A 27,759-nucleotide genomic window follows, 5' to 3' on the forward strand; every position below is an offset into this window, starting at 1 on the left:
AAAGTTGCAGCTGAAGAGACTGTGAAGGCATTAATGGTAAACTTTCCAGAATCACTAGATTCTGGAGTGGTTCTGGAGAACTGGAAAATTACAAATGTCACTTCATTCTTTAAGAAGGAAGGGAGGTAGAAGAAAGGAAATTAGAGACCAATTAGCTTGACTTCAGTGGCTGGGCAGTTGTTGGAGTCCACTATTAAGGATAAGGTTTCACGGTACTTGGAGGCACATGGCAAAATAGGCCAAAGTTTGTATCGTTTCCTTAAGGAGAAATTTTGCTCTGCCTCAGAAGGCAGTGGAGGCCAATTCTCTGGATGTTTTCAAGAAAGAGTTAGATAGAGCTCTTAAAGATAGCGGAGTCAAGGGATATGGGGAGAAGGCAGGAACGGGGTACTGATTGTAGATGATCAGCCATGATCACAGTGAATGGCGGTGCTGGCTCGAAGGGCTGAATGGCCTACTCTGGATGCTACCCGACCTGCTGAGTTCATCCAGCTTGTTTGCACCTATTGTCTATAAATCCTTTGGAATTCGTTGAGGAAATAATAGGGAGGATAGACAAAGGACAGTCAGCGGATGTTGTTTACTTGGATTTTCAGCAGGCCTCTGACAAGAAGCCACACATGAAGCTGCTTAACAAGATAAGAGCCCATTGTATTACAGTAAAGATATTAGCATGGATAGAAGATTGGCTGACTGGCAGGAGGTAAAGTGTTGGAATAAAGGGGGCCTTTCCTGATTGGTTGCCAGTGACTAGTGATGTTCCACAGAGGTTGGTTTTGGGACCGCTGCTTTTCACATTATATGTCAATAATTTGGATGATGGAATTGATGGTTTCATGCCCAAGTTTATAGATGATATGAAGATAGATGGAGGGGCAGTGTCAAGGAAGCAGGGAGACATCAGACTTAGATAGATTAAAAGAATGAGCAAAGAACTGGCAGATGGAATACAGTGCAGGGAAGTGTACAATCATGCACTTTGGTAGAAAGAATAAAGATATAGGCTATTTTCTAAACTGGGAGAAAATTAAGAGATTCGAAGGGACTTGGGAGTCCTTGTGTAGGATTCCCTAAAGGTTAATGTGCAGGTTGAGTCAGTGGAAGGCAAATGCAATGTTAGCATTCATTTGAGAGGAATAGAATATAAGAGCAAGGGTATAATGCTGAGGCTTTATAAAGCATTGACCAGACAGCACCTGGAATATTGTGAGCAGTTTTGGGCCCCTTATCTAAGAAAAGATGTGCTGGCATTGGAGAGGCTCTGGAGAAGGCTCACAAGAATTATTCCAGGATTTAATGGGTTAATGTATAAGGCACTTTTGATAGTTCTGGGTTGTGCTCACTGGAGTTTAGAAGAATAAGGGGTAGGGGCCCGATCGCTTTGAAACTAGAGGGCACAGCTTCAGAATAGAGAGATGTCCATTTAGAACAGAGATCAGAAAGGAATTTCTTCAGCCGGAGAATTCATTGCCACAGATCGCTATGGGGGCCATGTCATTGGTTATATTTAAAACTAAGCTTGATAAGTTCTTGATTAGTTAGGGCATGACTCAAGGACAAAAACATTTAACACGATTCACATGTTATGTAGTTTTTCAAGTTAAGCTGAATGCTAAGTGAAGGTACTCTCTGGCTTCGCCAAGACGCATAACATAACCAAATATACTGCAAATGTTGCAGGTTTAAGTTTGCACATAAATATTGAATTGAGAAGAAGCTGGTCTTGCCCTGTAGTTCTGGTGAGGCTTTGAATACTGGAAAGAGAAGCTGAAGGCCAAGAGATCAGGAAATGAACAATTAGCAACGTAGTTGTGAGACTCTACAAAAAGTGATGGATACAGCCCAGTCCATCACAGGCAAAGCCCACCATTGAGCACGTTTACAAGGAATGGGGGCCACAAGAAAGCAGCATCCATCATCAAGGATATCCACCATTGAGGCCATGCTCTCTTCCCGCAGCTGTCATCAGGAATGAGGTATATGAGCCTTAGATCCCACACCGCAGGCTCAGGAAGAGTTATTACCCTACAACGCATGTGGATAACTTCACTCACTTCAACATAAGAACGTAAGAGTAGGAGTCGGCCATCTGGTCCATCGAGCCTGTTCCACCATTCAGTAAGATCCTGGCTACTCTGGCCATGGACTCATCTTTTCCCTTTAACCCCTAATTCCCCAACTATGCAAAAAAACTATCCAACCTTGTCTTTAATATATTTACTAAGGTAGATATATTGCTCCATTGCTTCATTGGGCAGAGAATTCCACAGATTCACCACTCTCTGGGAAAAGCAGTTCCTTCTCATCTACATCCTAAATCTATTCCCCTGAATCTTGAGGCTATTTCCCATAATTCTAGTCTGACCTATCAGTGGAAACAACTTTTCTGTCTCTATCTTGTCTATCCCTTTCATAATTTTATATGTTTCTAAGATCTCCTCTCATTCTTCTGAATTCCAGCAAGTACAGTCCCAGGCAACTCAAGCTCTCCTCATAGTCTAACCCCCTCATTGACTTGACCTGTTGAGTTTGGATTCCAGTCAGTTTCGATTGGCAAAAACGTGTCCTCCCCAATCTCCATCAGCACAGTGTACTTAGCTCCCGCCACCCACTCTACTTGCTTTACACCTTTGACTGTGTGGCTAAGTACAGCTCCAACACCATATACAAATTTGCTGATGACACTGCTATTGTGGGCTGCATCAAAGGTGGTGATGAATCAGCATTCAAGAGGGAGATTAAAATTTGGCCGAGTGGTGTAATAACAACAAACTCTCACTCAATGTCAATAAAACCAAGGAACTGATAGTAGACCAGGAGAGGGAAACCAGAAGCCTATAAGCCAGTAATCATGGGAGGATCAGAGGCGGAGAGGGTCAGTAAATTTAAATTCTTTAGTGTCACTATCTCAGGGCACCTGTCCTGTCCATCATATAAATGTAATTGCAAAGAAAGCACGATAGCACCTCTGCTTTCTCAGGAGTCTGCAGAGATTCAACACAGCATCAAAAACCTTGACAAACATCTACAGATGTGTGGTGGGAAGTGTGGTGACTGGCTGCATTACGGCCTGGTATGGGGACACCAATGCCTTTGAGCAGAACATCCTGCAAAAGGTTGTAGATTCGGCCCAGTACATCATGGGTAAAGCCCTCCCAATAATTGAGCACATCAACATGAACATTTGCCGTAGAAAAGCAGTATCCATCATCAAAGATTCTCACCATCCAGACCATGCTCTTTTCTCACTGCTGCCATCAGGTAGAAGGTACAAGTACCTCAGGACTTACACCACCAGGTTCAAGAACAGTTACTACCCCTCAGTCAGCAGGCTATTGAACAAAAGGGGCTAGTTACACTCATGTACAGACTCTCTCATCATCTTGTTTCACGCTCGTTATTTATTGCTATTCTTACCCTTGGCCATAATGCTCTATAATGAGTCAACCCATTTCTAATCCTGTTAGACTATTTAAGGTAACTTATTCTTTATTTATTCTATTTATATGTCTGTGAATTTGTAATGGTGCTGTGGCACTGTAATTTCCTTTGGGATCAATAAAGTGTCTATTTATTTGTACAGTTTGTTTACAGTTTACACTTCCTGATGTTTACAATTTATAGATCCTGTTTACAGTTACTGTTCTATAGATTTGTTAAGTATGCCCGCAGACAAAGAATCTCAGGGTTGTATGTGGTGACTGATAATAAATTTTACCTTGAACTTTGAGTTCCTCCAGCACTTTGTGTGTGTGTTGCTCTAGTTTTCCAGCATCTGCAGAATCTCTTGTGTTAATTAGGGGCCAGGAAAGACACTAACTTCTCATGTGATCTTGTAGAACAATCAGGATGGCACTCTGGCTTTTCTCCACAGTTTGCCAGTACCAAGGCCATCTCCTCTGGCTAATTATTGCTCAAGAAGTAGCACACCCAAAAAGTCCACCTGTTCTCCCATGGAATTTTACAATCTTGTTCCGAGCTTGAGCATTCAGTTTAAACTTGCCGAATTTTACTTTATGGTTTCATTTTCCCTACCTTCCTACTGAGTCTCCAGTCATCTTGCATTCCATGCCATTGGACCCTAACCCTGATCTGTCAAGGAGCATCAGCTTCCCCACATTAAACACCTTTTCACCTTTTGCCCTACCAGCCTCCAGATTCAATGTATTTTTTGCCATTTCCACCAACTCTAAAACAATTCCACCATCAGTCACATCTTCCCGAGACCCAATGTTGGTGTGTCTTTTGCCACGATGAGGGTAGAAGGGCAACACCTCATATATTGTGTAGGTAGCCTCCAACCTAATGGCATGAATGTCGATTTCTCTTGGTAAAGTTTTACCTCCTCCTTCTTTCTTCTATTCCACACTCTGGACTCTTCTCAGCTGCCTATCACCTCCCCCTAGTAGCCCTCATTCTTTCCTTCTTCCTATAGTCCACTTTCCTTCTCCTCTCCAGCCCTTTACCTTTCCCACCCACCTGGCTTCACCTATCATCTTCCAGCTAGTAGTCCTTCCCCTCCCCTCACCCTTTCACTCGGGGGTCTACCCCCTTCCTTTCCAGTCATGAAGAAGGGTATCGGTCCAAAACGTTGACTGTTTATTCATTTCCACAGAAGCTGCCTGATCTGCTGAGTTCCTCCTGCATTTTGTGTGTGTGTGTGTGTTGCTTTGGAGTTCCAGTATCTGCAGAATCTCTTGTGTTTTTGTTTTTAAGGTGATGTGAAGATTTTAATAGCCCTATAGCACTTTCCAGATGTGAGCTTTTGGAAATGGCAGTTTGCAGTATGGAAAGTGTTCCGTAAATTTCCCTGCTTGCTTCTTAGTACAAGTTTTACTATAAGTAGAAATGTGAATACAAATGATTCAATACGGAATTCTATATAATCTCTAAGTGTTAAGAGCTTCTATACTAATAGCATATACACTTAGTAGTCACCTTATTAAGTACACCTGCTTGTTAATCCAAATATCTAATCAGCCAATCATGTGGCAGCAATGCAATGCATAAAAGCATGCAGGTATGGTCAAGAGGTTTAGTTGTTGTTCAGACCAAACATCAGAATGGGGAAGAGATGTGAACTAAGGGACTTTGACCGTGGATTGATTGTTGGTGCCAGGCAGGGTGGTTTGAGTAACTGCTGATCTTCAAGGATTCACACACAACAGTCTGTAGAGCAGGAGTCCCGACCTTTTTTAAGCCATGGACCAACACTATCAAGCAAGAGGTCCATGGGCTCCCATTTGGGAATCCCTGTTCTAGGGTTTACAGAGAAGCGGCAGTTCTGTGAGTGAAAACACCTTGTTCATGTGAGAAGTCAGAGGAGAATGGCCAGACTAGTTCAAGCTGACAGGAAGGCAACAGTAACTCAGATAACTACACGTTACAACAGTGGTGTGCAGAAGAGCATCTCTAAAAGCACAAAACATCGAACCTTGAAGTGGAAGGACTACAACAGCAGAAGACCATGAACGTCCACTCAGTGGCCACTTTATGAGGTACAGCCTTTGAGAATGCAATGCTGAGCTGATTCAATGGTTCAATAACACAGCTCAGCCCCATATTCACAAGGACAACTGAGGATCGGCAGTAAATGCTGACTTGGCCAACAACACCCACATCCAATAAACATATAAGATTAGTCTCTTTGCCAAGACTTTACCATTTTAATTTATCTGTTTTACTAACATTCAGCTCTTTCTTCCACTGTCAAGATATCGTCAAGTAAATGACTGGAGCACAGAAAATGGTATGATTGTGATTAACAGATTGCATCTGTACTTTATTTTGTAAGGGTCTGAACCTTAACAGTTGTCTTTTAAGCACATTTACCAATTTATGCACTATTGAGCAGCGAGAGATTTGTGCAAGTGAGGTGGCCTGACAATGGTGTAACTTGGGTTCACTGGAGGCCGAACAATGGAGACTGTGTGAAAGTATCATCAACAATTTAAAGATACCATACCAAAGGCGGTGCAGTTCTGTACCAATGGCCTATTCAGTTGCACAACCTTGGCTCAGACATGCAGCTGGGTGCACAGGAAAACAATTCACATTAGCTAAATGCTGTGGGCTGTGTGACATTTGAAGTGCCCTGCTGTTTAATTTCTGCATTTTTACTCAGCCTCCTTTAATGCACTCTTGTTAGCAAAACTATCAGGTACCTAGATTTGTATTGTGCGCATGTGTTCTAAATTATATTTGCTAATACACAATTATAACATGCTCTGGATTGGTCTAAATTATTCAGATTTTCTTCTAGATATATTAGTATCCTTCACAATCTGCAATCTTTGATTTTATTTGTTAGTAAAAGTTTTTCTATGGAATGCAAATATATACTGTATTTTTTTAGAAGTGCAACAATTTTACAGTTAAACATTATGGAGCACCCAAAAGATAAAGGTGTCTTTTTTAACAATTCAGTAATATTAATTTTTAAGATGTTCCTTTTTAGGGCATCAGTCATGACACTTAAAGTCATGGACATTTTCTGTGGAACCAATCACATCCTGGAATTGGTGCATGAAACAAGGATGCCATTCCTACAGCTCTCTGGAACATTTTGGAGTGTGGACAATCCCTTGAGAACTCAATATACACGGCCTGCAGGTCCTCTATGAAGCTCCACACACACTCCACTTAGTCAGCTGATCCTGGATTTGCCAGATTCTTGGCCATGAGAGTCAAAGGAATCCCCTTTTAACTTATTTTCCACTAAGATGGACAAGAATGATTTACCTTCAGATTCTAGGCTGAACTTAATGGAAAAAAAACAGATCGTCAATTCCTACACAAGCACTCCAGTGTCACTGATGGGCTTAAAATGCTCTTATTGTAACTACACACTGGATTAATAGGATTTAAGTTTAAATTTTTGCAAGGTAGCCTTTGAAACATTTTGTCGATATTTTGTCTGAGTTGGTGATTCAGGGGATATTTTCTTAACAACCAAATTCTAATACATATTTAGATGCAACTTCAAAAGCAAGAAATTTGTATTTATAAAGTAGCATTAACAGTGTTGCACAAGAAAATATTGTTCAAATTACTGGGGGTGTTTATTCATGTGCACGAATTTTAAGAGAAAATATACACAGGTAATATAGATTCTGGTACTTTACACTGAGTGTAGTCATGCAACCTCAATCAACATTTCATTATCAAAGTTGTAAAGCACTCATAATTGCCTAAAGCATTTAGAACCTGAACTCCCATCTTGCAAATAAGTTTGCAGTGAAAATATGGGTAGAGATTACATCTGAAACAATTAATTATCGTTTATTTACTTACGAGGAATGCAATTTGATTTGTAACTAATGTAGAGGACAACACTCCACCGTAGGGGCTTCCAGTACCGCACGGGTTTCCTCTGGGTGCTCCGGTTTCCTCCCACATTCCAAAAGGCATACAGGTTAGGATCAGCTGGGCATGCTATGTTAGCGCCAGAAGAGTGACAACACCTGCGGGCTGCTCAGCATAATCCTTGCTGATTTGATTTGATACAAACAACACAGTTCACTTCGTCACCCAATGTACGAATAAAGCTAATCTTTTATTTTTATCTTTACCTCTAAATAAACACTGCCCTAACAAAGGAAGAGGTGAAAGCCACTTCGCCGGGGCTTAGACTTAAATAGACAGCACAAAAGCACTCCACTAAGGCAAGTATTCCCTTCCTTATTTATGCCCAGGTCAAATACCATTAAACAAGAAGACTGTGAACCCCAGGTTGGAAAAGAAATGGTTGCTAAAGAATTGGTTTTAAAAGGATGACTATGGGAAAGGAGAGGGAGGCAAAGGGGTTTCGATGCCAGAACAGGTCTTGGTCATGAAGGCAGAAAGCTAAAAGCAACATACTACAGAGAATCTACCTCATTATGATCTTGCACTTTATCATTTACCTGTTCTGCAATTTTTTGGTAGGTGTTAAACTTTATTCTGCTTTATTATTTTATCTCAATACACTGTGTAATGATTTGAACTGTTAACAGTACACAAGATGCGATTTTCACTGTATCTTGGTATGTGTGACAATAATAAATTAATACCAACATCATTAAAACCGATAATGATGGAAATGGATAATGGCAGATGGGAGACCTCGTGCAGGATTCCCTAAAGGTTAATTTGCAGGTTGAGTCACTGGTGAGGAAGGCAATGTGATATTAACATTCATTTTAAGAGGACTAGAATAAAAAAGAAAGGATGTAATGAGGCTTTATAAGGCATTGGTGAGGCCTCAGCTGCAGAAATGTGAGCAGTTTTGGGCCTCTTATTTAAGAAAAGATGTGCTGCCATTGGAGAGGGTTCAGAGGAGGTTCCTGGGAATTATCCCATGAATGAAAGAGTTAATGTTTGAGGAGAGATGGATGGCTCTGAGCCTGTACTCACTAATATTTAGAAGAATAAGAGTTGAATATCATTGAAACCTACCAAATGTTGAGACAGAGTGGATGAGGAGAGGTTTCTATAGTGGGAGAGTCTAGGACCAGAGGGCACAGCCACAGAATAGAGGGATGTCCATTTAGAACAGAGATGAGGAGAAACTTCTTTAGCCAAAGGGCGGTGAATCTGTTGAATTCATTGCCATGGATGGCTGTGGAGACCAAGTCATTGTGTATATTTAAAACAGAGGATGGTAGGTTCTTGATTAGTCAGAATGTGAAAGGTTATGGGGGTAAGGCAGGAGAGTGGCATTGAGAGGGAAATGCATTAGCCATGATGAAATGGCGGGGCAGACTCGATGGGCTGAATGGCTAATGCTGCTCCTATATCTTAGGGTTTTCTGGAAATAACCAACGGATTGCCCAAGAATTGGCAGAGAGAACCAGAGAAAACAAAGATGTTTATCTATCCGATGAAGGTTCTGAGGAAAGGTTACTGACCTGAAACATTAACTCTGTTTCTCTTTGTACCTATGCTGCCAGAGCTGCTGAAGATTTTCAGCATTTTCTGTTCCATTTCCTTGTCCATGAAGGGATGGAAACCCAGATCTGAAACTCACTACTTAGCTAGAAATTCATCTCTGATGGGGGGGGGGGGGGGGCACCAGAATCAAGTTCATTGGAATTGGTTGCAGATGCAGAGTTGAACTGTTAATGCTATCACATTGCACATATAGCACTAGTGCCTGGGGATGAATGTCTTGTCAATAAAGATTCCAACCCTATAATAGAATCTTTCATCTTCTTTAACTCAGGATACTTACTGCACTTTAAAAATGTCAAATATGTACTGTATGCTAATTGTACTAAAAAATGAGGTTCTTCAAACACATGTTTGTATAACAACATTCAATTATGTACAATTGATGGATGAATGATTTCTGAACACCCGCAACCAATGTGCACAGCTCCCTGTCAACGGTGCAAATTTGGGGCCCAGTCTCTGCTGTTGTGTATTTAAAATATTTAAGTATTCTTGTATATACATTGTTAGATTAAGCATTCTTGTTTAAAATAATTTATTACGGGTTATATGTATAGGTACATGATTTGCATACGTCGCCATGCTACCATGTGATAAGCGTGCCTTGCTTAAAGTAAACTCAAAGTTACACCAACAGTTCGGACTCCCATATCTTTCTTTGAATTAACTTAATGTCTTTAAGTTACAAAACGTAACACCTTCTGAACTAATGAAATTACCTATGCATTTCAGGCTTAACCCTATGCTGCAAAATTATAACACAGGATTAGGGTAGCCTAGTTGGCCCTTCAGGCCTGTTCTAGCACTCACTACAACTGTGGCTGACCTGTATCCTAATTCCATCCACTCACAAATACTCTGTATTGCATTAACAGTTTGCCAATCAGGCTTCGACAATTCTGAACTGTACTGCTACTTAGCTAAGAAAAATGGAAGATGCGGACTTAAGGGGCAATTTTGGTGCCCCTGAAAGAAACCAGTCTTTAACATTAGCATGTTACAAACTGCTTTGCGAAACATCATTCCAAATGATTGCACTTAATTACATGAAGCCTAGCTGCATGAAGCAAGAACACACGTGGAGCAGGCTAGATGTGCTTTAGCGTTCTGCTACACTCAGCTAGCTCGATACATAGGTTAAATTTATTATTTTATTACATTGCTAAAATAATTAACAAAATATTCAGTTGAAGCCCTGTATCATACACATCCTACATCCTCTGGTGCTTTGATGATTTCCCTTTCACATCCTACTGAAATCCTTCATTTAAAGTTCTCGATATTTATTGCTTATTTATTAATATTATTTCTTTCTTTTTGTATTTGCACAGTTTGTTGCCTTTTGCACACTGGTTGAACATCCAAGTTGGTGCAGTTTTTCCACTAATTCTATTACGGCTATTATTCTATTATAGGTTTACTGAATATGCCTGCAAGAAAATGAACTTCAGGGTTGTATATAGTGACATATATGTACTTTGACAATAAATTTACTTTGAACTAGTTGGCATCATACTCCCATAGAAGTAAATAATATCTTCAGAATGTTGGCACAATATTTTCATTTTAGAGGTCATGCATTCCTGTCTCAACAATAATCCACCAGTTTGTTATGTTATTCCTCTTTGGCACAAACTTATTAATTGTGTGTAATGTTTAAATCTTTCCAGAGAAAAACTCAGATATTAGCAAAGCTCTCATCTTTTTTTTTGCATTTTTTTCAAAATAACAAACACCTGAAAATAATCCAGAGCAAATATCGGCTCAATATGTTCGTATTAAAATCCTTTATCATCTTTGCTGCCAGCATGTTAATTTTAAACAGCTTCCTGCCTCTGCTAAACTATTATGCAAAAATGCTTCAACAACTTGCAAGACAAAATTACTCCAGATGGCAGAAAAGTGCCCCAGAATTCCATGCCATTCAGAGAAGACATTAGAAAAGACACTGGATAACAGACTGGAATTGGCAGACATTGAGATTTGTTTTGGAGAGCAGGTCTGAATCGAGGGTGTAACATTATTACATTTCCACTGTTGTGCTCCGGGGAGAATATTTCACAATTCACAGTACAAGCCACATTTAACTTCTGTTTGAAATACATTTTGGAGCACTGTTCACACACCCTGCCCAAAATTCCTGAGGTGTGCTGTCAGGAACAAGATTCACCATTTGGTGCACAGCAGTAAGAAAAGTGCCCTAGATATTTGATTAGCACAATTCTGAGAGCTAAACTTTGGCACCAGTCTACATATTTCACCTTCACTATCATTTTAAGTAGATGCATTTACATTAGCCCTTGCCGTTTGAGAACAGAAATAGCACTGTTTATAATTCTACATGTATCACAAGGGCATATTTATTAAACACTTTTTATTCATATTCAGTGCAGAAAGTAAAATGGTTTCAGTGTTCTCTGGTGATTTCTTCAATGTCTTGTTGAGAGCTGATTGTCATTATGTAAATTTATCTGCCACCTGGCCGGGCTGTGAGATTCCAGACTATAGTGATCTTATGATTAACCAACATATTAATGTTAAAATTTACATGACAGATTGTCAGCAACTTAATAGGCACAGGCTAAAAATAAACTTCAACCGCTGTTTTCTCCAGCAATGAAATGCTGTATGTAAAATGCTAACATTTATAATGCTGCTCTGTGGATCAAAAGATTGAAACTGAATATGTTCAGCATCTTAAGTCCTTCCTATTGCAATATTTTATTCATCTATCAAACAAAAATCTGTTTGCCATATGTATTAAGTTTGTTTTCTATGAACTAATAATCCTTTTCATCAAATATAGAGTAAAACTGAGCATTTAACAGACACTGGTTTACATATTCTGCCTCTTTTCACCCTCACATTATAGCTGGCCCACTTCTTCAAATGAAAGGTCACTGGTTGATTAGCATCGGTGTAAATATTTATTTATTTGTTGAGATACAGCATGGAGTAGGCCCCTCCAGCCCTTCGAGCAGTGCAGCCCAGCATCCCTGATTTAACCCTAGCCTAATCATGGGACAATTTACAACAACCAATTAACCTACCAACCGGTATGTCTTTGGACTGTCAGAGGAAACCCACGCGGTCACAGGAAGAACATATGAACTCCTTACAGGCAGTGGCGGGAAATGAACTCAGGCCGCCGGTATTGTAAAGCGTTGCGCTAGCCATGACACTACCGAGCCGTGCAGTGAAACGTACAGTGAAATGCGTCATGTGCGTCAACACAGCCTGAGGATGTGCTGGGGGCAGCCCGCAAGTGTCACCCATGCTTCCAGTGCCAATATCACATGCCGACAACTTACTAACCCTAACCCGTACTTCTTTGGAATGTAGGTGGAAACTAGAGCACCCAGGGGAAACCCATGAGGTCTCAGAGAGAACAAGCCCCTTACAGCAGCAGCAGGAATTGAACCATGATTGGGGGGTTGCCGTTTCCGTAATAGCGTTACACTACCATGCCACCCCATGAATTTGGGTTGTCCTTCCACCTGCACTGGCCAATTTATTGTCTGTCACCAGCATTTCTTCAATTTCACATTTACATATATGTGAAGTTTTCAAAACATTTAAAACTTCTTATCATAATTTGTTTACCCAGAAGGAGGAACAAGAATTATTTTCTTAAATTCATTTTTAGGATAAGATTGCTGATGACCATTTTTCCTAAATTCTCTTTTATGATAAGCTATTGCTGATAAGATCAATATTTATTAATTACTTGCCATTGAGAAGGTTGTGTGTGGTAAAACTTCTTCACGAACCTCTGCAGTCCATCTAGTGAAGGTACCTCTATAGTGTGGTTGAGTAGGAAGCTCACTGATTTAGATATAATGATAGTGAAGGATGAGTAATATATATTCAAGGCAAGATAAGACCACAAGATCATAAGACATAGGAGCAGAATTAGACCATTTGGCCCATCGAATCTGCTCATCATTCTGTCATGGCCGGTCCTTTTTTGCCCCCTCCTCAGCTCCATTCCCCGGCCTTTTCCCCGTAATCTTTGATGCTATGTCCAATCAAGAACCTATCAAGCTCTGCCTTTAATACACCCAGTGACCTGCCCTCCACAGCTGCCTGAGGTAATAAACACCACCCTCTGGCTAAAGAAATTTCTCCACATCTCTGTTTTAAATGGATGCCCCTCTATCCTGAGGCTGGGCCCTCTTGTCCTGGACTCCCCCACCATGGGTGACATCCTTTCCACATCTACTCTGTCTAGGCCTTTCAACGTTCGAAAGGTTTCAATGAGACCCTGCTCATTCTTCTAAATCCCAGCTAATACAGACCTAGAGCTATCAGCTGTTCCTTGTATGATTACCCTTTCATTCCTAGAATTATCCTTCTGAACCTCCTCTGAACCCTCTCCAATGCCAGCACATCTTTTCTTAGATGAGGAGTCCAAAACTGTTCAGAATACTCAAGGTGAGGCCTCAACAGTGCCTTGTAAAGCCTCAGCATCACATCCTTGCTAGACTGTGGAAGGTGGCATTCCATATGTCCACTATCTTATGTCTTGCTGATAAAATGTGCAGGTTTTAAAAGTGTTGCCAGAATACCCAAGGCTGGTAGCTGTGCTGCATTTTGTGGGTTGTTTATACTGGAGCCACTGTGTGTCAGTGGTAGTTTAGGATGGATATGGAGGTAACTATCAACTGGGATATTACATCAAGAAAATGACCATCACCAGTACTATGGTGAAGAACAAAATGTCGGAGTTACAGACTGACAAGTCTTGTGTTCTTGATGGGCTTTGTTCTAGAGTCTTAAAAGTGACAAGTGAGATACAGTGGCTTCTATGGACAGGTATAAACATTTTGGGCTGAGGCCCTTCATCAGGACTTGACAAAGGGTCTCAGCCCGAACATCAACTGTTTATTCCCCTCCACAGATGGTGACTGACCTGCTGAGTTCCTCCAACATTTGGTGAGTTGCTCAAGATTTCCAGTATCTGCAGAATCTCTTGCGATACTGAGAATGATGATGTGTAGGTTTTAATTTTGCAACATTCCCTGGAATTCTAGAAAGGTTCCATCAGATTGGAAAATGGTAAATATAATTCATTTATTCAGAAGGGAGACAAAGAGCAGGGAACCAGTTTAAGCATCAACATTGTCAAAGTGTTCAAATCTGGCCGGCACCTTGTGTACTTTCCATCCATGCACGGTTGAGCATCGAGCTAGCAACTCGGCTTCATAAAAAACAGCCAAATCCTATGGAAGTGGCAAAAATGCCTCCTGATGTGACACAAGGCTTGAAAAGGAACAACAATTGTCACTGGGAAGGCGTTAGAATTTATTATAAAAGATGTTGAGAAAGGCACTTAGTACAATTCAATGCAAGTTTATCATTTTTTTTGAAAGTGAAGTAACATTTCACCATTTATTGGAGTTCACTGAACAGTGCCCCATGAACATTACCTCACTACATTTTTATTTCCTATTTTTGCACTACTTATTTAATTTAACTTTTATATATATTTAACACACACACTTACTGTAAGGCAGTTCTCTTTTTTTTCACTGTTATCATGTATTGCACTGTATTGCTGCCCCAAAGTTAACAAAGTTCACAACATATTAAACCTGATTCTGAGATAATATGTTCTGTGGATAAACGTGAATGTATTATACTTAGATATTCCGATGGGATAAGATGCCTTCAGAATGTCTAAGGTTCAGTTTGAAAGCATATGAGGTAGTGTAACACTTTAGAATACCAGTGACAGGGGTTCAGTTCCCACCACTGTCTATAAGGAGTTTGTATGTTCTCTCTGTGACTACATGGGTTTCCTTTCAATTTCCAAAGATGTAAGAGTCAGGGTTAGTAGGTTGTGGACTTGCTATGTTGGCAACACTTACACATCCTAGCACATCCTTAGTCAGCGTTGGTCATTGACGCAAACAATATATTTCACTGTTTCATTGTATGTGTGACAAAGCTAATTTTTAACCTTTTTCTCTTTCAGAGCTGCTGTTTTGAAGGATATGGAAGAAAATAAAAGCTCATGGTGGAGGAGGTGATACAGTGACATTGATTGACTGGCTAACTGGAGAGAGAGGGAGTCAACATATATGTTTTTCTTCCTCCAGGCTGGAAGAACAGAACAAATGGTCTGCCACAGGGATTGAGGTTAGTAAATGGCAGTGCAGGCCTGGGGCTTCAAAGTGCTCATTTTCCTCCCAATTCATACCGATGGTATTAAACAATTAGCGAGTTTTTAGAATTTCCGCACCCAAGTATATGCAAAGTACTGTATTTTACTTACTAAACCAGCTAGCACAATCAGAGACCCCATCCACCCTGAACACTCACTCTTCTCCTCTCTCCCATTGGCCATAAGATCCAACAGCCTGAAAGCATGCACCAATAGGCTCCCACTGTTATCAGACTCTTGAATAGACCTCTTGTCTGACAAGATGGACTCCTGGCCTTGCAATCTACCTTGTTATGATCTTGCACTTTACTGTTTACTTGCTCCACACTTTTTCTGTAGCTGTTACATTTTATTCTGCATTGTTATTGAGTTAGTGCAGCTGCTCTCCTTGTATGTTTTTGATATTCTGAGATTTATGTGATAATTGGACTGTACTTTATATTGCTCTCCTTAAGTTTCTCAGTGTTTTCCTTCTTGTGACTGATTGGCGAGAGGGTGATTTGTTAATTTTTTGTGTGTGAGAGTGGGTTTTGGGGATTTTGATGCTATTGTTGCTGTGCTTTTCCAGGAGTGAGGGGGTCGGGGGCTGTTATTGATGCAGTTTTTTCTGTGAGAGGGGTGGGGGATTTTATGCTATTGTCACTGTTTTTTTTCTGTGAGGGATTTTGGGGTTTGCAAGTTTTGTTTCATTTTATTTTGCTTGCGGGGGGGGGGGGGTTGATGTCTTTTCTTTCAACAACATCCCATAGTCTTTCTGTATTCCATGGCTATTAGGAGAAGACGGATATCAGAGTTGCATTGTACATGACAATTTTTTAAAATGTACCCTTTACCTTGTTCTTCCTCAGTGCACTGTGTAATGATTTGATCTGTATGAACAGTATGTAAGACAAGCTTTTCATTGCATCCCAGTACATGCGACAATGATAAACCAGTAGCAATATCAATTCCATCAGGCTTCTCCAATGCACCTTGTCAGTGGTGGAAAAGCATTAGGGTTCAAGAGGCAAGTCAATAGCTGCAGGATTCCCAGCCTTCTGACCTGTTCTTGTAGCTGTGGCGTTTATATGGTTGGTCAATAATGATGGTATGGCACGTGGCCAAGTGGTTAAGGCATTGGACTAGCGATCTGAAGGTTGTGAGTTCGAGCCCCATCTGGGGCAGCATGTTGCGTCCTTGAGCAAGGCACTTAACCACACACTGCTCCAGTCCACCCAGCTGAAAACGGGTACCAGCAAAATGCTGGGGGTTAACCTCGTTATAGACTGGTGTCCTATCCGGGGGGGGGGGGGGGGGGTAGTCTCATACTCTCAGTCACATTATGCCACAGAAACCGGCATAAGCACCGGGACAGTCTTTAACTTTCAATAATGGTGATCGTAATGCCATTGAATATCAAAAGGGGCAGTTAGACTTTCTCTAGCTGGAGATGTCTAATGCCCAGCACTTTAGTGGAGCAAATATTGTTTGCCTCTTATCAACTTACGGCTAAATGTTGCCCAGATCTTGCTGCAGACAGGCAAGAGCTGCCTCCTCTGCTGAAGAGCTAGGAATGGAGTCCAACATTGTACAGCCAATAGCAAACATCTAACTCAATGATCCAAGAGTTCAGTATAACCATTGAGATATCTACTGTTCAGGCACAGAAGGAGCTCTGTGAAGCTTCACTGAATCTGTCTACACGATGGTGGTAATGATATTCCTCACATACTCACTTTGAAAATGTTGGGGAAAAACACTGGAAATGCAAGAAACCAGGATATTGTCATTCTGCTCCCTCACTGTGTCTCCAGTCTGTTTTTTTTTTACATGAATTGCACCTATTTTACTTTTCTGTTTTTTAAAAATATTATTTAAAGCACGGTAACAGGTCCTTCCAGCCCAAAGAGCCTGCACTACCCAAATATACCCACGTGACCAATTACTCTACTAATCTGCATGTCTTTGAAATGCAGGAGGAAACCAGAGCACCTGGAGTAAATCTATGCAGTCATGAGGAGAATGTACAAACTCCTTATTGACAGCGGTGGGAATTGAACCTGGGTCTCTACTGTAATAGCAGTACAAGAACTGCAATGCTACCATACCACCCAGACTTGATGGGCTGAATAGCCTAATTCTACTCTGATATTTTAACATTCACAGAGACAGTATCAGAGATCAGGATTGAAGCTGGAACTCTGGTGTTGTGAGGCAGCTGCACCTGTGGTGTGGATTAAAGGCAGAGTAGTTAATGCTGTCCTATACAGCTCCTGTATATCCTGACCTTGCATGCAGTTTCTGTGCAGTTTGCATGTTCTTCCTGTGGTTACATGGGTTTCATACCACATCCTAAAGACATGCTGTTAGGTTAGCTGGCTACTGTAACTTGCCCCTAATATAGATGGCCAGCAAGTGGACTGGAAGCAGATGAGCATGTGGGAGAGAACATTTTTCTGGGAAATGAGAGGCAATAGACTGCATGTATTGCTCTGAGAGCTGGCAAAAACTCAATGGGCTGATTGGCCTTCTCATTTGTTGAAAGAAAGTGTGGAACAGGGATAGGGGTGCAAGGCACATAATCATATTGATTAGGGGCATCAGAGAGGTGCCAGTGTCCTACTAAGGGAGAGATATTGTTGACACAAGGGAGGAGGAAGGAAGCAAGTAAATAGATTGGATAAAATTAACAAACATTTAACACACCGAAAGAGATGGGGAAGATCTTAAATGAATTTTTTTACCTGGGAGACGGATACAGAGTTTATAGATGTGAGGCAAAACAGCAGTGAAGTCACGGACGATATACAGATTACAGAGGAGGAGAATTTTGCTATGTCGAGGCAAATTAGGATAGACCTGAGGTGGTGTTCCCTCAGACCTCATGGGAAGCTAATGCAAAAATTTCAGGGGCCCTAGCAGAGATATTTAAAATGACCCAGGGCATGCCTTATTCTCACTGTTACCATCAGGTAGGAGGTACAGAAGCCTGAAGGCACACACTCAGTGATTCATGAACAGCTTCTTCCCCTCTGCCGTCTGATTCCTAAATGGACATGGAACCCGTGAACACTACCTCACTTTTTTAATATATGTTATTTCTGTTTTTGCACAATTTTTAATCTATTCAATATACGTATACTGTACTGTAATTGATTGATTTATTTATTTATTCTTCTATATTATGTACTACATTGAACTGCTGCTGCTAAGTTAACAAGTTTCACGACACATGCTGGTGATAATAAATCTGATTCTGATTCTTTAGCAACTGGTGAGTTGCCAGAGGACAGGATAACGGCTACTGTTGTCCCATTGTTAAAGAAATGCGCTAAGAATAAGCTGGGAAATTATAGAAGGGTGAGCCTAATATTAGTAGAGGGGAAGTTATTAGATGGTATTATAAAGACTGGATAAATAAATATATGGATAGACAGGGATTGATTAGGCATAGTCAACATGTCTTGATGCATGGTAGGTCATGTATAATCAATCTTATGAAGGTTTTCAAGGACGTTCCCAGGAAAGTTGATGAAGGCAAGGCAGTGTTGTCTACATGGGCTTTAGCAAGATCTCACATGGGAGGTTGGTTAAGAAGGTTCAGACACTTGGCATTCAGGATGAGGTAGCAAATTGGATTTGATGTCAGCTTCATGGTAGAAGCCAGAGAGTGGCAGAAGATGTTTAATTCTCTGACAGAAAGCCTGTGACTATTGGTGTGCTGCAGGGATCGGAGCTGTTTCTGTTGTTGTTTGCCATCTGTAGCAACAAATTAGATGATAATGTAGTAAACTGGATCAGTAATTTGGGGATGACACCAAGATTGGGGGCTAAGTAGACAGCGAGAAAAGCGATCAAAGCTTGCAGTGGGATCTGGACCAGCTGGAAGGATGAGCTGAAAAATGACAGATGGAATTTTTTTAAAAATTTTTTTAAAAAATAAAATTTAATAAACGCTTCACGAATTTGCGTGTCATCCTTGCGCAGGGGCCATGCTAATCTTCTCTGTATTGTTCCAATTTTAGTATATGTGCTGCCGAAGCGAGCACAGACAGATGGAATTTAATGTAGACAAGTCTGAGGTGTTAGACTTTGGAAGGACAGATCATGGTAGGATTTACATGGTGAGCGGAAGGGCACTAAGGAGTGTGGTAGAACTGAGGGATCTGGGAATCAAGATCCATAATCCCTTAAATGTGGTGTCACAGGTAGATAGGGTCATAAAGAGAGCTTTTGGCACATTGGACTTCATAAATCAATGTATTGAGTACAGGAACTGAGATGTTATGTTGAAGTTGTATAAGATGTTTGTGAGGCCTAATTTGGAGTATTGAGTGCAGTTCAGCTCAACTACCTACAGGAAAGATCTCAATAATGTTGAAAGAGTGCAAAGAAAGCTTACAAGGATCAAAATGTACAAAAAAGCTGGATGAACTCAACAGGTCGGACAGCATCCGTTGAAAGGAGCAGTCAACATTTCAGGTCGAGACCCTTCATCAGGACTAAAGAAGGAGGGGGCAGGGGCCCTATAAAGAAGGTAGGGGGAGGGTGGAAAACCAATCAGAGGAAAGATCAAGGGGTGGGGGAGGGGAAGCAGGGAGGGGACAGGCAGGAGAGGTGAAGAAGGAATCTAAGGGCAAAGCACTATGGGTAGTAGAAGAAGGCAGAGTCATGAGAGGTGATAGGCAGCTAGAAGAGGAGACAAAGTGAAGGTGGGATGGGGGAAGGGAGAGGGAGGGAATTACCGGAAGTTGGAGAATTCGATGTTCATACCAAGGGGATGGAGACTACCCAGACGGTAGATGAGATGTTGTTCCTCCAACCGAAGTTTGGCCTCATCATGGCAGTAGAAGAGGCCATGTATGGTCATATCTGAATGGGAATGTGAAGGAGAGTTGAAGTGAGTGGCAACTGGGAGATCCTGTCTGTTGTGGCAGACGGAGCGTAGGTGCTCGACAAAGCGGTACCCCAATCTGCGTCGGGTCTTGCCGATGTAGAGGAGGCCGCACCGGGAGCACCGGATGCAATAGATTACCCCAGCAGACTCACAAGTGAAGTGTTGCCTCACCTGGAAGGACTGTTTAGGGCCCTGGGATGTTGCCAGTACCTGAGGACTTGAGTTACAGGGGCAGGTTGAATAGGTTAGGACTTTATTCCCTAGAGTGTCGGAAAATGAGAGGAGATTTGATAAATGGATACAACATTATGAGGGGCATGGATAGAGTAAATCTAAGCAGGTTATTCACTGAGGTTCGGTGAAATTATAACAGAAGGTCATGGGTTAAGGGTGAAAGGTAAAATGTTTAAGAGGAACATGAAGCCAAACTTTCTTCATGCAGAGGGTGGTGGCATTGTGGAACAAGCCACCAGTGGAAGTCACGGATGCAGGTTCGATTTCAATATTTAAGAGAAATTTGGATAGATACGTGGATGGGAGGTGTATGGAGGGCTATTGTTCAGGTCCAGGCCAATGGGACTAGGCAGATTAATAGTTTGGCACAGGCTAGATGGCCTATTTCTGTGCTGTAGTATTCCATGACTCCATGACTATGGCTCTTTTTCATTTGTGTTATTCAGTATTGGGCTCTGTGCTTTCGCAGACAATTAGTTGTTTGCTTTCTCCACAACTCCACAACATTTTCTAACTTCTTTCTAACTCTGATATGTAGCTATCTTTCACATTCCACACATCTCCAGCTTTTATATACGAACACAGCACTGTTGTAGTAAGATGCAACACAGAAATTACACTGAGCTGCTAAAATGGTTGAATAACTGTGGGTCCAAGATTCTGGATATGTGATTTCATCAAGCAGGGCTCCCTGCCGGCAGTGTGACTCATAAAATTAGCTCCTGTATTGCATCAGCAGATAACGCTGTCGGTTGCTATGACTACTAGTGCCTTCTCGATGTAGCACTTGACTTCGCCAGGCAGAGGGAGTTTTTGCAGACCCAAAACCTAGTGTTAGAATATTCAGAAAGCAAATATTCCTTTAACGCAATTTACTTTAACAAATTTTAAGTGAAAAATTGATTTGCAATGCTATCTAGTTTATAAGCTCCACAGAATAATTACCAACATATGGTGTAACAGGAATTCCCAGGAAGCTCTAGACTGTCCATTCATGATAATATCAGCCACATCTTGGATGAAGTAACCTGGGGGAGAAAGAATAATGCATAAAACTATGAATCTATTATTTAAAAGCCACAGTTGACAAGAAAAACAATGTACTTATTCAAACAGCTGGATCATGAACAAATTGAATATTTAAGAAAATAGCAAGAGTAAACAAGTTTCCCACCCACTGGTTCATTGCGTGGGTTCAGTCCCGTGCAATCATAAAATCAGAAACCTTCATAATGCTGTCTGGGTCTAAGCCAGGGTACCAATAACATACTTGCCTTCGAAGCTGCTTAAAGAGTTGCAGTGGGTAATGGCCAGGGCCGATGATTTTCATTTCTGCCCAATAATAGAGCATAAATTCATACAGCATGGAAACAGGCCTTTCGGCCCATCAAGTTCACCTGGCCATCAAGCACTCATTTACACTAATCCCACGGCAAGCTCTTTTCAATCTCCTCAGGTTCCCGTCCACTACCCCCAGAATCTACCACTTACCCACACTCATTTACAGTAGCCAATTATCCAAAAATACCAAAAGACATAGGAGCAGAATTAGGCCATTCAGTCCATCGAGTCCACGCCGCCATTCCATCATGGCTCTGGAATTCCTCTCAACCCCATTCTCCTGCCTTCTCTGCATAACCTTTGACCACCCCCCCCCACCCTACTCATTAAGAATCTATCAATCTCCACTTTAAACATATTCAATGGCTTCACTTCCACAGCTGTCTGTGGCAATGAGTTCCATGGAAGTCAGCACAAATGTGGAAATTGAGAGTAAATTAAATACCGTGGAGGTTGGAGGGCAAAGTGCAAATTCCACATAGACAGCACCAGAGGTCAGGATTGAACCCAGACTGCTGGAGCTCTGAGGAAGCAGCTCTGCTGTCAGTATCAAAATGTTGTCCACTTAGCCTGGAGCCCACATCTCCCTGGATAGAATTGATTCTCAAGGTTTGATCATCCATCGTGGCTCAGTGGCTTTTGATCCCTGTAACCAATGATTCAAGTTCAACTTTAGAAGCTTGAATATTTAATCTTGACCAATAACTCCTACATGAGTTAATAGATTGCTCTCTAGTCGCCTAACCAATATTTAACTCCTAAGATAAATAAGATAAAGCTTTGTTTGTGCACCGAAACACCTTAGTATATAGTTAAATGTGTCGTTTACTTCAAATCAAATCGCGCTGGACAGCCCGCAACTGTTGCCATGCTTCAGGTGTGTGTAAGAAAAATAGTAAGACATTGTGACGAATGTTAAGGGGTTAATGACCTTCTTCTAATATGTGAATTCAAAGTCTGTAATCACTTATCTCGATTAATGTACACTGTGTGACTGAAATGTGCTTTGTAGATGGGATGGGAAAATAACTGTCTGTGCTTCCTTATTCTAAGAATCATCACATGTCTGCGCTTGGGAAAGAATGATATACTGTTCTGAGAACTAACACTTAAGAAAATGTATAACCGCTCAAGGACATACAGTGCAACTTCGCTATTCTAACGAGTTGTAGTTGAAGTTCCCTCTTTTTTCAGATTTAAGTGCTTCTTGTCACGTACGCCTGGGGAATAAATAAGAGTGTAATCCACTGTTGAGCAGAGCTGCGGAGCTCCGCTTTCGGAGTCTGGGCTCTCCATGATATCATGTAATAAAACCCTTTAGTCTGAGACAATTCTCTGAGTCGGCCTGATCTATTCTGTCTGCTGCTCCTGAGATTTTTTTTCCACAACAAGGTGCCACCATGGCATGCCCACAACTCACTTACCCTAACTGTCCCTCCTTGAAATGTGGGAGGAAACCGGAACCGGAACACCCAGCAGGAACCCATGCGGTCATGGGGAGAACTTACAAACTCCTTCCAGGTAGCAGCAGGAATTGAATCCTGATTATTGATCGCTGGCGCTGTAATGCCATGTGCTGACTGCTACACTACCATACTGTCCCTAACCAGGATTGGTAAAATCCAGTCGTTAGCACATGTGCAAGGGGGCTAATATATACAAATTGGATGCCTTGTCTCTAAAGATCATCTTTCAATGATTGTAAAGTGCTTGGGGCCATCCTAAAGTCCTGTAGGGTGACATAAAAGCCAGTCCCTTTCTTTCTTCCCCATTAATAAATATTCTGAAAACCCAGTGAAATGGGCTAGGGAGGGCAAAAGTGATGGTGAAGATGATGTGAGGGAGAGAGGGGGGATCAGCATGAATACGTCTTTTTTAAAATGGGGGAGGCCCTACTTATTAAAGTTCAGCAACAGCAATCGTTCTAATCTCAATAGGTGTCATGGCAGTACAGCGGTTGGCAAAACGCTATTACACTTCAGGGCATTCTGGAGTTCGGAATTCAGTTCTGGTGCAGTTTTGTAAGGAGTTTCTGTCCGTCCTGCCCATGGAATGTGTTTCCCCGAGTGCTCCAGTTACCTCCCACAGTCCAAAGACGTACCGGGTAGGTAATTGGTCATTGTAAATTGTCCTGTGTTTAGGCTAGGGTTAATTGTGGCTGTGGGGTTGCTGGGGCAGCAGGTCTCAAAGGGTCAGAAGGGCCTACTCCACACTGTATCACTAAATAAATAAAATCAAACAGTTTCTTAGAAAAGCTTCTAAGTCTATCTCATCTGTATTCCTGGCATTCTGTGCAGATAATCTAATTTCACTTACGCTTTTTCCATTACACTTGAGCCAAAGTTAAGTGGAAAGAACTTTCATTTCCATTTTGCCTTTGATCTTATTCACATAAAATCAGCGGGACCTCTGGTGCCAATCATTCTCATTCGAAGCGTGGCTTTCAATATTTTGAAGGCAAAACCAACTGTTAATTTACACAAATTCAAGTCCCAGATGAATGGATTGATTGCCAGTTTTGTTAATGTGATCCAATATTTTAAGGAGAACATTATTTTTAAACAGCACCAAATGATTTATAGGGTCCACATACTGCAACAGGCACAAGATGCTTCAGTTTGGGATCTTCTTTGTTACCACCATTTCTATTAACGTCAAAAACATCCCATCTTTTCCCATGGCACTCTTCTATTTGTTTATTGAGATATAGTGCAGAATTGGTCTTTTTGGCCCTTTAAGCCATGCTGGCCAGCAATCCCCCAATTTAACTAGGTTGCTAGCACTGTAAAGTGTTGTGCTAACCACCACACTACAGTGTCACCCTATTGAAGAAGAGTTTTTATAAGATTAACTTTACTTGTCACATGGACTATTCATGGTAATTTAGCCAACATACTGTTTGCTACTCAATCAACTTCACTGAAAGCAGCATTTCTGATCATTAATAATTTGAAATTCATGGGGATACATTTAAAATACTGATTACACTTCAAAGATACTTAATTGGCTGTAAAGCACTTTGTATCTTCTTGAGATAGCTAACAATATTATATGTCTGCTTCTGCAAATTTGTACTTCGATTATATACCTAGTCAAGACTTAAGGTGTATTTGAATACCAAATCACAACAGCATGGAGCTAGGCTGTGGTACTTCAATAATCAAATAATCTGCTACATTAACTAATGAAAAATGATGCCTTTTTTATGATGAAGCAAATTTTGTGGCATGTGTAAATATTTTCAGGAATGATCATAATCTGGTATTTATGATTGGCATATTTTGTGAAATTTGTTTTGTGGCAGCAATACATAGTATATACTATATGTTACAATAAGAAATATAAGCAAGTATTGTAAAATACAGCAAAAACTGTAAGGTTGGATTCATGGATTCATTAACTGTTCAGAAATTTAATGGCGGAGAAGAAGAAGAAGCTATTTAAAATGTTGAGTGTGTGTCTTCTGGCTCCTGTACGTCATCCCTGATGGTAGTAATGAGAAAAGGGCATCAATTATTTGATGTGGCAGTTCACTGTGAAAATGAGCTTCTTAGATGCATATTCTTGTGGAAATTTTTTTTTAAAATATTCTACACAGGGAGTATTACTAGGTTGCTGAGTTAAGCTCTGAATTCATTGGAAATGACAACTTAGTTCTAACCTGAGTTTAATCTTTGTGGACATGTTTTCTTAACAAGTTGACAACATGAACTTTGAATCTTCATTTGTTACTGTGACCTACCAAATGTTTCTGGTATTGGGTCACAGTTTCATTGAATATTACTGTTAGTTACTGTCAGATCTTTCCTCAGAGTTGGTACAACATTCATCCAGCTGTTTTGCTGCACTCTACGTGAGGGAATAGAAGTACTTTTCCTCAATACTAGAGTCATACTCTCTCAAGTGTCATGCTTCCTGCTCTACTCTAGGTTGGTAGGTTGATACTTTAGCTTTGGTACAAGATCCACACTCACCCAACTCTTCTCCCCTACTAATTATCAGACTGCCTAATTGGATCTCCAACGTGCCTCTCTCTGCCTTATCCTTCATGATCAATATTCATGTAAGAGCTTCTCTAAAGTAGGCAGGACTGTTAAACAGGCAAGTCCTCAGAAAACCATTATGACGTAAAAGGAAGCCATTTGGCCATTGAAACTGCCCTAGTCCTAACGGATCAATCTATTTCTTCACTCATCCCTCAAAGCTGTTTTAACTATTCTTTCAGAAATGCACATCCAATTCTGTTTTGAAAAAAAAAGATCAATTTTTTTCCCCACTACCGTCACAGGCAGAAACTCGAAATAATAACTAGTTGGACTAGAAAACTTCCCCAACATCTCCCCAAATGTTGATGTTATGTGCACATTACTGGGATTGCACATCCACAATTTGTGCTGAGCCCCAATGGGTGCATCAGGAGTCACATATGGTCCAGCCTAGAACAGCAAGTTTCCTTTCCTGATGGATGTTAGTGAACTACGAGGGATTTACAGTAATCTGGTATAGCAAGTACTCTATATTTTCTGTATTATTCTTGGTTTCAAATACATTTTGTAACCTGCTGTTGTAATTCAGACCCACATCTCTGGGCAATGCTCTAGGTTGGAAACATATCCTCCATCTAATACCGTAGGCCGTGTTTGAACCATCCACTAATGGAAATTTCTTTTCTCCACTTACCCTGATTAAACCAGACAAAATCATCAATGCATCTTAGTAACTATCTCAGATTATATTTCTTTTTCCCTTTCTCAACTTGCACTAATGCCGTGATGTTGATTTTGTCCCGTGTATTATGTACAATTTATGTTAATTTGTTTGTCCTTCTCTCACAATGTACTGTGCTGCTGTAAAAAGTTAATTTTCTTGACTTTTATACCCTGTGTATGTGTATGCCTATGACAGTAAACTTGAACTTCCCTCAACCTTTCTTACAGCAAAGAGAATGACCTCAGCTTCTCCAGTTTAACTTTACAGCTGAAATCTGACATCCATGGAAGCAGTCCACTAAATATTTTGTCCTGTATGCACATTAGGACATCCTGCTTAAAGTGCATTGACCAAATTGGATGCAATACTCCATTTGTGTGGTTCCTAAAGGTTGTTATGGCCAAGGGGTGGTAATGGGCACAAGCCCCCACTGACTATTAAATGCTCTCAATGGTGTGTGCCTCAACTAGCATCAGACAACCAAGTCCAGCACCTGGCCTTCGCATGTGGCTTAGTTGCTAAGCCTGATGGAACTGTTTCTACTGACAGGAGAAGGGGCAAAGGCAGGTTACTGATGCTTTAAAACCAGTCGCTTCTGGCAGATGGAGCTCGTCAGCCATGGTTAGCAGCTCATCCAGGAGAAGGAAAACTCTGATCTCAAACCTCTGCTTCCTGCACCTATACCTACTCATGGGGAAGGCTTCGGGAGTAAACCCTGAGGGAAAAATCTGGAGCTGGAGTCCCTAAGGCAGTCTTACATTGAGTTCAATGCTGACTGGCAACTCCTACGATCCTTCTGGTACCAAATTGTATCGGTTTCTGCCGTTCCTTTGGGTTCATCAGATGCATAGAGAGGGGGAGCCTGCTACATGGGCAACAGCTTGCTCTCCATATCGTACTGCACAGGCTTACTCTGACCGACGGAGGCCTCAGACTCCATTTGTGAACTAACTGAGACTTAACAAAATTTTGTACAAGTGACTGTGTGCAACGACATTCAGAACAGGGATCAGTTTCCACAATAAATACTGATCAGCTGCAAGAAATCTGGCCAAACTGTACATTTGAGCAAATAATTAAACAGGTATGAAAAGGGCGGTGGCCTCCAATTCTGACCCACCCAAGCCAGCAACAAGTTTGGACATCACTAGCAAAACCTTGGGAGTGTTTACTGTATCAGGACTGATTCTGATTGTTGACAGAGTAAGGGATATCGAAAGGTGGTCATATATCGGAAATTTATGCAAGCCTGAAAATTCTCCAATACCACTGGAAGATTCAACCTTACTTATAAAACTGCTGAAGCATGTAATCTTTAATTATGATTTTCTTCTATATCCAAGTAAAATCAACTGAAATTTCATGTTCTTACTTTGTAAGGTTAACCTAAATGTAATGCTCACATGGTCACCGTAGTTTAAAGAACAGCCGTTTGATAGAAAGTCACAGAGACAGAGCAAGGAAGGAGACCCTTTGGCCCATTGAGTCTGCAGTGACTATC

The 27,759-nt window shown here is 41.1% G+C and overlaps 1 protein-coding gene and 1 non-coding gene across 2 annotated transcripts in view; both read right to left on the reverse strand.

Moving 5' to 3' along the window:
- Window positions 1-27,759, reverse strand: part of tlcd1 (TLC domain containing 1) — a 54,476-nt gene that overhangs the window by 10,225 nt on the left and 16,492 nt on the right. Inside the window, exon 3 of the mRNA XM_073053371.1 lies at window positions 21,153-21,235. Coding sequence (XP_072909472.1) covers window positions 21,153-21,235 — 83 coding nt within the window. The remainder of the gene's footprint in view (window positions 1-21,152; window positions 21,236-27,759) is intronic.
- Window positions 19,019-19,125, reverse strand: LOC140732571 (U6 spliceosomal RNA). The gene has a single exon (XR_012100098.1). It is a non-coding gene; the product is annotated as a U6 spliceosomal RNA (small nuclear RNA).

This window comes from Hemitrygon akajei, chromosome 8, assembly GCF_048418815.1.
Source record: "Hemitrygon akajei chromosome 8, sHemAka1.3, whole genome shotgun sequence".
Classification (NCBI taxonomy): Eukaryota; Metazoa; Chordata; class Chondrichthyes; order Myliobatiformes; family Dasyatidae; genus Hemitrygon; species Hemitrygon akajei.